We start from the raw sequence: 12,229 nt of genomic DNA on the forward strand, positions 1-12,229 counted from the left end.
ATTTGCATTTTTGCAATAACCAAGACATGGAAACAACCTAAGTGTCCGTCAGTGGATAAATGAATAAAGAAATTGTGGTACACACACCCATGCATACACGCAACGACATATTATTTAGCCATAAAAAAGAATGAAACCTTGCCATTTGCAGCAACATGGGTGGGCCTCGGGGGCATTATGCTTAAGTGAAATAAGTCAGAGAAAGACAAATACCATATGATCTCTTTTATATGGGGAATCAAGAAAAAAAGAAAAAATCAAGTTCATGGATACAGAGAACAGACTGGTGGTTGCCAGAGGTGGGGGGTGGGAGAAATGGGTGAAGGGGGATCAAAGGTGAACAGACAAAAGAAAAAAAATTTAAAATGGAATAATAAAATTAAAAGTTATAAGAATAAAAATAATACAAGTTAAGTGGGTATTCAGAAATGAGAAAGCTTATATGACTGAGGGGAATCGGGAGAAATATTCAGGAAAGAGACTGTCACACTTGAACTGGGCCTTGAATTATGAGGGGTGTTTAGCATGTAAAGAAGGGTGGGAAAGGGCCATTGAGGTTAAAGAACCAGCAGGAACCCAAACCTCAGCAAGTCGACAAGAGCAATGGGTATAGAGGGGTGTGGACTTGAAGGCTCAAAAGCTAAATTGAGGAGAGGACAAGGAGGTCCTTTATCCAAGGCAAGTAGTTTGAGCTTCATTCAACAGAGACATTTGGGGGGAATGTGATCAGAGTTATGATTCAAGATGGTTGGTCTGTAAATAACACCTAGGATAAACGGATAGGGAAAGAGGAGCAAAATTTCAGGCAAGAGATGGAGTCCTGAGCAGGGATCATGACAGTGAGTCTCACAGGAAATGAACAAAGAAGACACCATAGAAGAAGAATAAATAGGGCCCTTGAGAGCATCAGAGATGCTGTGGATGTTTCCAGCTCATGACTCAAAGAATAGCAGCTCCTACAATAGGAACTGGGGAGGTGTGAGGAAGAGCTCTGCGGAGAGGAGAGTTTCTTAGAACTTGGATGGGATGACTTTATGATTTGTTTAAAACACCCAGCTAGAAATATCCAGAAGACAGTTGGTATTGCTGGGTCCAGAAGCTTCAGAAAGAGGATGGAGGGAAGTTTCTCACATAGAGACAAAAGGTGAAGTCATAGGAGGGAAGGCTCTTGCCACAGATGGAAATATCTAGGAATCTACAGTGTAAGGAAAGGAGAAGAATGTTGGGGAGTAATGGTATTTGAGGAATAAGAAAAAAAAATGGAAAAGCCACCGGCGATGGAACCAGAGAATCCATAAAAATAGGTGGGAAAACAGGCTATTTCAGGGAACTGGAAAGTGGGATGTGTGTTTCCAGAGCCAGGAAGAAGGGAATACAGCAGAGAGGACAGGGAGGACCGACCATTTGGGAGGCTACAGTGAGACAATGCGGTGTTTAGGAGTTTTACTGCATTCAAACCCTAGCTCAATTTTCATAATTATCTTGGGGTTTACTTTTTTAACCTCTTTAACTGCAACTTTCTTACCTGAATAAAAACTGGAATAAACTATCAACCTTGTAGGGTACTTGTGAGAACAAAATAGGCTCGTATTACTTACCTCATGCATCTCTGGGAAAGCGGGGCAGACACCCATGCTGGTCTAAAAAACGACTAGAGAGAGAAGACACTGGCTTGGGGGCTTTATGGTGCTTAGGAGGTGGGGCTGAGGCGAGGGCTCCCACAAGCATGTGCACGGGATTCCCTGTTTGGACTTGCCACTCATGCCAAAAAAAGGGAAGACTCAGCTTTCTTACCAGGTTAGCAGATGTAAGGCAGAAAGGAAGGAGGTTAGGGTGAGGGTTGAAACCTGTCAGCAGCCAAGCATCAAACAGCAGAGTCAGGCACTTACAAAGTGTTTCCTAAATTTCTCCCTCAGCTGAGCCCCAGAAATGTCCAAGGCCACTCCAGCACCACCGTACAAGGCGAAGGGTGATGGAAAGGGAGCCAGAGTAGACAGAGACCTAGGCAAATGGGGTCTAAATACCTTAGCAAGGTGAAACAGCTGTGACTCCCCCTGCCAGGGCCCTGAGAGTACTTGTCCTACTCGTAGGGAGCCCAGAAACTCGTGGGAAGTCCTTTCACAGATGAGCATTTGAGTTGTTTTAAAATGTGTTTGGCTGGATTTACACTAATCTACTTAAGCTCTGGTTTTCCTTGTGATGGGTGGAAGTATATGACAGAAAAATCTGTTGCTCATGGAACGAGAACATCCCAGGAACACGTTCAGTCCCTCCTGAAGCAAATCAGGTCTCCTCCCTCTGCTTTCTAACCTATAAGTCACCTTCCTGTGTCCTGTCCTTGGGCATGCTTGTTCTCTTCCTGCCATCCTCACCCAATAATCATCCCTCTCCTCACCATATCTAGCTACTTCATCACGCCTCCTAATGAACCTGTTTCCCATGACTCTCTCTCTCTCTCTCTCCCTGCGGTTCATTTCTGTTGGGCCCACATTGCCTTCATAATTACACAAGCTGTCCACATACAGATTTCCTGTTGTCACCATGCACCCACAGAAGGCAGACTTACCCATGGATGACCCTCCTTTCCAGTCCTGCCTTCCTCCTGGGCTGGTTTGGACAAGTAGCATTTGTTACGTACCACCCCACCCATAACAGGAGACTGGGTTGGACCTAAGAAGATAGTTAATTGTTGTTACAGCTGCCATTTACTGCATGCTGGATGCCTCATGTAGGCCAAGCTCTTTATGCGCATTTGCTCATTCCATCTTCCCAAGAACACTGCAACATCCCTTGAGTGTGGTAGTCATTCCACAATGTATGTATAGCAAATCATCACACTGTACACTTTAAACATATACAATTTTATTTGTCAATTAATAAAGAAAGCTAAGGGGAGGAAGGGAAGGAAAGAAATGAATAGTTTAGATAAAGGAGAAAAGGCAAACTTATTAACATTCAAATAAAGTTGGTGCAGGTAAGTTATGGGACTTAATTTTTTAACCAGTGTGCACAGGGAATCTGAGGCTCAGAGAGGTTAAGTTGCCAGCAATCACACAGCTGAAGAGGTCCTGGCTGGCCATTAACCCAGATCCAGCTCTGAAGTCCAAGCTCTAAATCACCATGCTACTCTATTCCTTCTAGAGTCTGCTTCTAGAACTTAGGCTTTTTCAAACTGTGTTGAAGTCTCATACATGAACTGCTAATATAAATCCTCCTAACCTCTCCTTCCCTTGCCTCTTTGACAGTGGTATTTTTTTCCATATATTCCAATTTCTTTCCTGAATGTGGGAAAATTTAATTTTAAATTTTCAAGTGTAATTTTAATACACATCCTAATATATATAGTACATTACTATTATGCAAAGTGTACTACTACTTCGAAACTTCAAGTAGCCTTCTAGAGTTAACTTGTAATTATAATGAATTGTGTTGATGCAATGTATATTTTTACTGTGTATAATTTAACAAGTATGTGATGACTCTCTAATTACAGTCTAGAGTTCACAAAGTAATAGTTTGCAATATTTCCTTGGTAGAGGTTATTCTTTCACATGAGATGCTTGTTTTATGTCTGCCTACAAGTGGTGTATTATTACAAAATGTGCATACAAGTAAAGCCTTACTACAGAGATAGACTCCTCCAGGAAGCATCATTTGTTTTAGAAACACATTTCTAAAAATTTGCAGAAAAATTACATTCCTTAAACCAATCAAGCTAAACAAATTCATTAAAATATTTTTGTCCTTTCAAGCATGGTAAGAATTATTCTGATGATGCTCATGAGAGAAAATGTGTTATTCAAGAATAAAGCAGGAAAAAAAGGGAGTAGATCTGCAAAACAAACTGAAGACCTTCCTATATCATTGCATCCTTCAAGAGCTAAGTCGAAGAATAGACATGGTAAGAAAGGAAACCCTGTTGGCTCTACCGTCAGACCGTATCCTGAGTCGATGCACTTCCCACCACCTCTCTTGGCACCCTCTTGGTCCAAACCATCATCATCTCTCCCCTGGATTACTGAAATAGCCTCCTATCTAGGAGGCTGGCCCCACTCCCAAAGTGCAATATGGCGCCCAGCCTCTCCCGCCCACCCACGCCCCCGTGCGGTCAGTCCCCGTCCTGACACCCTCCCCACCAAGGCCCCCTGGGAACAGGGAGCTCGGGCCAATAACCCCGCCTCCAGCCCCCGCCCAAGAGGGCCCCCTCCCCACCAGCTCCCCACAACCCCCACCAGCCCCCTCCAGAGAGTTTACTACAAAAATAAAAGGACCAGAACGGAAAGGAGGGTGGAAAAAAAGTGCTTCTGCCCTTGCCCTACTTCAACCTCGTGGTAGCAGAGCTGCCGGAAAGACCCTGTTACAACTACAGTCAGACCAAGTCTCCTCGGCTCAGAGCCCTCCCTCCAATGGCTTCCTTTTTCCTGAGACGAAAAGCAGCAGTTGTTACAATGACCAATAAAGCCTTACCCACTCTGGGTAAATGCCCCAAGTGCTTCTGTGACTTCATCCCCTACTCTTCTTCCTCTGTTCTTGCCATAGTGACCTTTTTGCTCTTCCTCAAAGACAGGAGGACCACCTGTTCCTCTCTCTGGAGAGTCACATAGTTACCTCCCTCACCTCCGCCAGTAGTCTTTGCTCAAACATCACCTTTCTCAGTGAGACCTCCCTGGACTATTTAAACTTAATAGCAACCCTCTCCTCCAAACAAATCCCAGATTCCCCAATCTGCTTTACTCTGCTTTCTCCCCTGCCCCATAGTATTTGAACCACCTTTCCCCATACTCTATAAGTCACCAGTATCTGATGATCGTTAAATATAATTGTTAAAGTATAATGAGTCTTCCACTCTTAGAATCATATTCTATCTAGAGTAAGAATTTCTATCTTACTTGTTTACTGTGTTTATTGGCTGCCTTCCCCATTGTCCTATTCAAGAGGGCAGAGTCTTTATTGTCTTTTATTCATGGATGTATCACTAGAAACTCGAATTGTGCCTGGCATGTAGTAGCCACTTAAGTATTTGGTTTGCTGAGATTACTTAGGTATTTGTCTTTGTACTTCACTCTTTCTTTGCTTCACCAAAATGGCCATGACGAAATCCTGGCCTCCTTGAAATCTTGGATAATTTAAAATGCCATGCATTAAGAAATAGTCTAAAAAGTGATTTTTTAAATTACAGCCATATTCTTCAGGGTTCTGACATTAATATTGAAATATCCGTCATGACATCTTTAAAGGTTCTCTGCTGTACTAAATCCTAAAAATAATTTATCATGTTGGGGACAAAATTAATTAAATTATTCTCTATTCTTGAATCAAGAATTCAACTGATTTGCTGTTTTTCCTCATTTTGGTGTGCCATAGGGCTGGCACATATAAGTGGAGCTTTGATTTCATGATGAACTTTTAAGAGCTACTGTTAACTGCTCTATGTGACGTTTTTTTGGGCAGAACAGCCATGATTTCAGCAAGCAGCTATGGAGTCACCAGTATCTGATGATTGTTAAATATAATTGTTAAAGTATAATGAGACTTCCACTCTTAGAATCATATTCTCTCTAGAGTAAGAATTTCCTCAAATGATGTGAGATCAATGAAAATTAATGCTACTTTTTTTTTCTATCAACAAATATTGACCCTGTATCTGTTGTGAGAGATCTATTGCTAGATCCTGAGGGCCCAGAGATGAACAAAAACCAGTCCTGTCTCCGAACAGTTCAGTCTAGGGGAGGAGACGAACAGGTAAATGCCTAACCATTCTATAACATGCTGAGTGCTATAGCAGATTCATTGAAAAGTGCTGTGAAAACATGGAAGAGAGCATGGTTTAAGAAAAAGTCCCTATATTATCATTGTAGAGCTTTGTATTTTTTCATTTAAAACTGTTTGTTAAGCACTTGCTAAATTCCAGGCATTGGGCTTGTCCCTTGGGATGCAGACATGAGTAAGAGTTGTCTTCTGAGAGGAGCTGCTGATGATTCTGCGATTCATGTGGATCCTGCCTGTGTGGCTGAAAACATGGATTCTTGGAAAAATGACCAGTGGCAACTGGCGAAGCTTCTAGAACGTGCCTTTTCCATGGCATAGCTGCTGGCCACTCAGCGTGCCAGGCATGCAGCTCCGTGCTGCTGAAGAGCCCATTCTCGAGTTCTTGCGTGTCTGCTTGCCTGCCTGCCGGGGGGGGGCTGGCCGCTGCCACTTCCAGGAAATAGTTCAACCAAACAAAGCCCCCAAGACTTGCAACTGCTCTTGGTCATAATCTCTCCTTTGTCTGACCATTTCATAATGTAAGAAGATTTGTATGAAAGGGCTGAATGCTTCATAAGTATGTGAAAATCTTAATGTTGTTATGGTGAGAGGAAAAAATTAAGCAAAACCAAGAAATACTTTCAGCCATCTTCTATGAACGTTTAAAAATGGAGAAACTGACTGAGGATATCTGTGAACTCAACCGCTTTAAGTGAATGTAGTAGCCAACATGGCAGGTTTGCATTACATTAAATGTCATTATGAAGCCTATGTACCATGACGTAAGGGTATATCCAGCTATATGTGGACATAAATTTGTTCTCATAACCATTAACATAGTGGAAAAATAACTAATAAAATCAACTCAGTATAGTACTATCTACCAGGTGCTATTCATATAATAAGTAATTCAATCACCTAAGTGACCCTATGAGGTAGGAACATTGATTACCCCATTTTACAAGTGAGGAAAGGTGCAGCTGAGGCTTACTAGCCCAGGGTCACTACTAATAAGTGGCAGAGCCAGAATTTGGACCCAGGTGATTGGGCTCTAGATGACAGTACTACATTATATTGCCCCATTGTAATGGGCAGGTTAGTCATTATTAGCCACGTTCTTTTTCAATTCATAATATCTTGGGAGGGTCTGTTTGTAGTAAGCAAATGTTTGCTCTCAGAAATGTGTGAGGGAAAGAATACTCAAAATGCATAATCCTGATTTGGAAAAACTGTGCCTTTTAAATGTTTGCTATCTACCATTCCAAAGCCTTAAAATAACTTTCAAGAGTGACTCAGTTTGTGCTTAATCAAAATATTGCTAATGATGAAACAGCAAAACCTCAGAAGTTTTAATTACCAATCACCTAGTGGAAGGCACGCCCTGCTGATTAAATCTCTTAACGTGGAGCTAGGAATGTGGGCTATGGCACATTACTTTGCAGGGCATAGGGATTAAAGGTGGTGTGAACTCCATGCTCTTCTGGACCTAGAATTTAGATGTTGAATGGTATCACTTTAAAGAAAATTACTTAATATTTTATAGTAAGGTGACTTTATCAGTAAAAACCTTCAAGAAGAATTGATGTGATTTTTAAAATCAACTTAGATGCTTGCATTTTGGATTGCTGCACTCTTACTCTTTGACATATCAACAGGTAAGACTCATAATTTAATTCCTTAAAAATAGGGGGTATAGTTACATCCAAAATGTGATTGACATGGGCTTTGAAATACTGGCTCTGTTTATATTTTGATTTACTTGTCATAAAAGTATCTAAGGGAAATGCATCAACTTAGTAATACTAAATCTGATGAGTATATAAGCAACTATTTCCAATAATATAAAAGTTGCTGGATGGTCTTGTACCAGGTTCCCAGCTCTGTACTTATGGGCCTTATGAACTTGGTCAAGTAACTTATCTGTTAGAGTCTTAATTTCTTCACTTCTAAGATAAGTATGTAGCAGTAAATGAAAAAATACATTCATGTTTTTTATTTCAATACCTGATTCACTGTAGATAATGAATGAATGAATGAATGAATGAATGAATGAATGAATAATTAATGCTGATTGGAACTTCCAAGTTGATTTTTTCTATTTGGATCTTGATTTTGGGAAGGGACTTTGGTCTGTGAACATTTCTTACACACTAACTCAACACTCACTGACTTGTGCTCTTTACATCCTTATGCATCTCCTATGTAGTAGTTGTTTTTCTGTTTTTAACCTCCTTTTTTTTGGTTTTGGTTTTTTGTTTGTTTGTTTTTACCTCCTAAAGCACAACAAAAGTTAGCCGATATGTTTTAACGAAAATAGAATCAAAGAATTTCAGTGTTTTTAGTCCCTGCCCTCCAGCTTTTTACTATGGGATAAGAGTGGATGGAGCTATTGTTTGTTGTAGTATATTCCAGGAAGGGGCACAAAACAGGCCTGATTTGAATGTTGGAAGCGGTTAGACTGATGAGCTCCAAAGCAGAATTGAGTGAGAGAAGTCCACCCTGGTCTGTTTTCCTTTATCTGACGCCTTCTTTTCTCAGGTGGTCTCTCCTCCTTCCAGAGTTCAGTTTCTCTTTGCCATCTCTACTCACAGCCCACCCCTCAAAATGCTCTCTGAACAAGGATACTAATCTGCTTTATTTCATCAACAAATACAATCACCTACTATGTGCCGGGCACTGGGTTAAGCTCTGGAGACACAGCTGTGACTGACAAGGCTTCCCTACGCCCATCAGAAATGTGTGTTTTTCGGTAGGGAGTGATTTCTGTTTGAAGGCTTATCGAATTAAACATAAATTGTAAAATGGCAGCTACCAGAGAACTGAACCCAAATGGACCTTGTTACAAATTTAATAGATGCCAATATAGGTAATAATACAGAGGTGATGGAGACTCAGGTTTTTAATTATGGTGGCTCTGTAATGACCATATATGTGCCATAGAAATATATATATACACATATATATGTATATATATAAATAATCTAAATTCCATATTACTACCTACTTTTTAAAATTTCTTTGACAGCTAACTCTCTCCTCAGTTCCCTCCTTACTTAGCTTAAATCCCGTGGTCCATCATAATCACTCCTTAGCGTACACATTGGCCTTCTCTCTGCTGCTCTTGCTTCACTTGGCTTGACCACAACCCTGGTTAAATCCAACTCTTCATCTCCTTTGTGCAGCTGAATGGGCAGCTGAATGTGCCTGGAAAAAACACGTAGCATGATGACTGTCTCACTGTGAATTCATGGTTACCAAGCTGAAGCGGACCCTAAAGCTGCCAAGCCATCTTACTCCTCTCCCCTTGTCCATTCATTTGCCAGGGCTCCTGGGTTGTTTCATTCTTCTCCCCTCCACTGAAACCTCCAACACCTCCCTGCTCACCCCCACTCGGCTGATGGCCTGGATTCCTTTTTCAGTAAGAAAAATGGAAACAGAGAAGAGGCCCTCCCGGAGCTCCCAGTACCACATCTGTCCAGCTACCTGAGTGCACTTGCCCATACATTCTGCCTTCTTTCTCTCTCGCAAGAGATAAGCTGTTCTTGTTCCAACAAAGGCCAGCCCTTCCCCCTACGTATGTATTATTCTCTATCTCCTCTTACCTGCTCAAGGACTCTACTCAACAGTACTCTTTTCTATTTCTCCTGCCTCACCAGTTTTCTTTCTCTCTTCTGGGACATTCCCAGCAGCACACAAATGTGTTATTTCACCCATCTTTAAAACTCCCACTTCTGAATTTTGTACATAGGGTTTCTTACTTCTCCTCCCCTTCTTTCTTGAACTCACTCCAATCAGGCTTTCACTCCAGAAACTACACTTGTGACGGTCGCCAGTCACTCCCATGGTGACAAAGCCGTGGTTAATTCTCCATCCTCATCCATTTAGACTTAGCAGTATTTGGTATTCTCGATTGCCCCCTCCCCTGGCAGCAGGTTTTTTTAAGTTGGCTTCTAGGATGCCACGCTCTTCTGGATTTCTTCCTTCTTCTTCAATGACTTCTTGGCAGTCTTGTTTGCTCATCCTCTCATCTTCCTGATGTTTTAATGATGGAGTGTCCTAGGACTCCATCCTTAGATCATCCCTCTTCTTTTCCTGTCATCACTCCCTTGGTGATCTTATCTATATTCATGACATCAAATACCAACTTTGTGTTTAAGACTTCCAAGTTCCTGTCTCCAGCTGAACTTCTCCCTGGAAGTCCAGTTTCACATCCAACTGTTTCTGTGGCATCTCCACGATATGTCTAATTCATATAAAAGCTACATATCCAGAGCTGAGCTCTTGATTCTACTCCCAAATCTGTCCCTTCTAGAGTTTCTCCATCCTAATCAATGGCAACTCCAGTCTTCCAGGAACTTCATCTAAAAACCTCAACATCATCCTCAACTTTTCCATCACACCTCCCTGCCAGTTAATTAGTAAATTCTTTTGGATCCCCCTTCACAATTTATCCAGAACCTGACCACTTCTCACCACCCACCCTGCTATCACCTTAACCTTTTGGACACCATTGTCTCTTGTCTAGTTGACTACAGTAGCCTCCCAGCTGGTCTCTCTGCCTCCTCCCTTCTCCTGCTTCAATCTATTCTCAAAACAAAAGCCAACCTAAGTCAGTCTGCATCACTTTTCTGCTCAAGGCCCTCCAATGGCTCTCCCCCTCACCTTGGAGGAAATGCCAAAGTCCTTCCAATGATCTGCCAAGCACTGCATGCTTTAGTCCTCTGTAACCTCTCTAAACACCATCCCCTGCTACTTGTCTGCCATCCCTTATTCAACCCCCTGGGGCCACATGTGTTCTGGAATTCCAATTTTATTTTATTTTATTTTAGAAAGGGACTATGGTAAGTACACTGGAAAATACAAACCCCGAGAGGAATTCCAGGGCAGCACCCTGTAAACAACCACATGGATATTTCTGTAGTAAAATCTAAGAATACTCCTATTAAGTAGGATAACAAGTATATATATTTATAGCCTTAGGTCAGTTTTTGCTGCCAAATGAGTCTGTTGCAAATTGAAAAACAAATGAATGAAAAAGTCAACACCCCACTTCTTTTTCCCAAAGAGTTTTAGATTTTTGAAACTGCAAAATCAGGTGTTGTGGACCTGTCTCTCCCCACTGTTCCCTCAGCTCTGGTCAGGGTGGTCTCCTCATAATTCCTCTGACATGCTAAGGATGCTCCTTCCCTCAGAGGCTGGTACATTCCCTTCTCTCTGCCTAGAATTCCCCACGGTTTGCTACTTACCCCCTTTAGCTATGGATTCAAATGCCTCTTATTTGGGGGGCAGCTGGATGGCTCAGTAGTTAAGCATCTGACTCTTGATCTCAGCTCAGGTCTTGAGCTCAGGGTCATGAGTTCAAGCCCCATGTTGAGCTCCACACTGGGCATGGAGCCTACTTAAGAAAAAAAAATGCCGCCTACTTTGGTGAGATCTTCCTTGGCCACCCTATTTGAATAGTAAACTGCTCCTATTTGAATAGTAAACACGTGTGAAATAAACACACATGCACCTTCATTTTATTTACTTATTCATTGTTCCCACAGCCCCACTAGACTCTACTCCATGAGGGCTAGGATTGTTTCTCCCACTGTTGAATCCCCAGTGCTGAGAACAATATCTGGCGCCTAATAGGCACTCAAATAAATATTTCTTGAATAAATTAATGAATCTATTTTCAAGATTTTTTTGTCATTGGAAAAGGTTGCTCACAGTAAGATAGAGAAATGACTCATTTAGAAAGCGGAAATTAAGAAAATATGAACTGATAAGCTACTTTATATGATTTCTTAGCCAATTAAACCTAGCTTCATTTAATGTGCTATATTTCAAATGCTCTTTTAAAGAACTTTTAGGTCAAAGAGGAAATAAAACACTTCAATTGCAGAATATATCAAAATATAATGACTCAAGAATTGAAGAAATTAGAAAAAGAACAAGTAACATTGAAGGAAGAATTTCATTAATAAAAATAAACAGAGGTTAACACATTAGAAAAATGGGAGAAAGGCAATATAATTGGTAAATATGTGTGGTGGTTGCTTAATAAAACTCAAGAAATAGAAAACCATGCTGACAGATTTAAATAAACAAAGGGAAAAAACCACAGGTATAGAAGAAATTAAAATGATTATACTTTGTATAAATTCAGGCCAAGAGAATTGAAATTCTAGATGAAAATCTTACTCTTTACACCAAAATAAATCTCAGATCAATGAACATTTAAAGTAAAAGAGTGAAACAAGAAAAGTATAAAAGAAAACAGAGTGAAATTGTTCATTATCTTGAAGTAAGAAAAGCTTTTCTAAATAAGATGAAACCCCAAAACCATAAAGGAGAAGATTGATCATTTTATTGAATAAAATGTGAAACTTCTATAAAACCAAAATATAAACAGCAAACTAGAATATATTTTCTCAATATCTGACTGGAAAGGAGCAAATCTCTCCACTATTCGAAGAGTTTTTACAAATAAGTAAGA

General features: G+C 40.8%; 1 protein-coding gene across 1 annotated transcript in view; it reads left to right on the forward strand.

Annotated features, from left to right (window-relative positions):
* Window positions 1-7,200: 7,200 nt before the first annotated feature.
* Window positions 7,201-12,229, forward strand: part of PNLIPRP3 (pancreatic lipase related protein 3) — a 41,986-nt gene continuing 36,957 nt past the window's right edge. Inside the window, exon 1 of the mRNA XM_021699805.1 lies at window positions 7,201-7,403. Coding sequence (XP_021555480.1) covers window positions 7,355-7,403 — 49 coding nt within the window. The 5' untranslated portion in view covers window positions 7,201-7,354. The remainder of the gene's footprint in view (window positions 7,404-12,229) is intronic.

Source organism: Neomonachus schauinslandi, chromosome 6 (genome assembly GCF_002201575.2).
Source record: "Neomonachus schauinslandi chromosome 6, ASM220157v2, whole genome shotgun sequence".
NCBI lineage: Eukaryota > Metazoa > Chordata > Mammalia > Carnivora > Phocidae > Neomonachus > Neomonachus schauinslandi.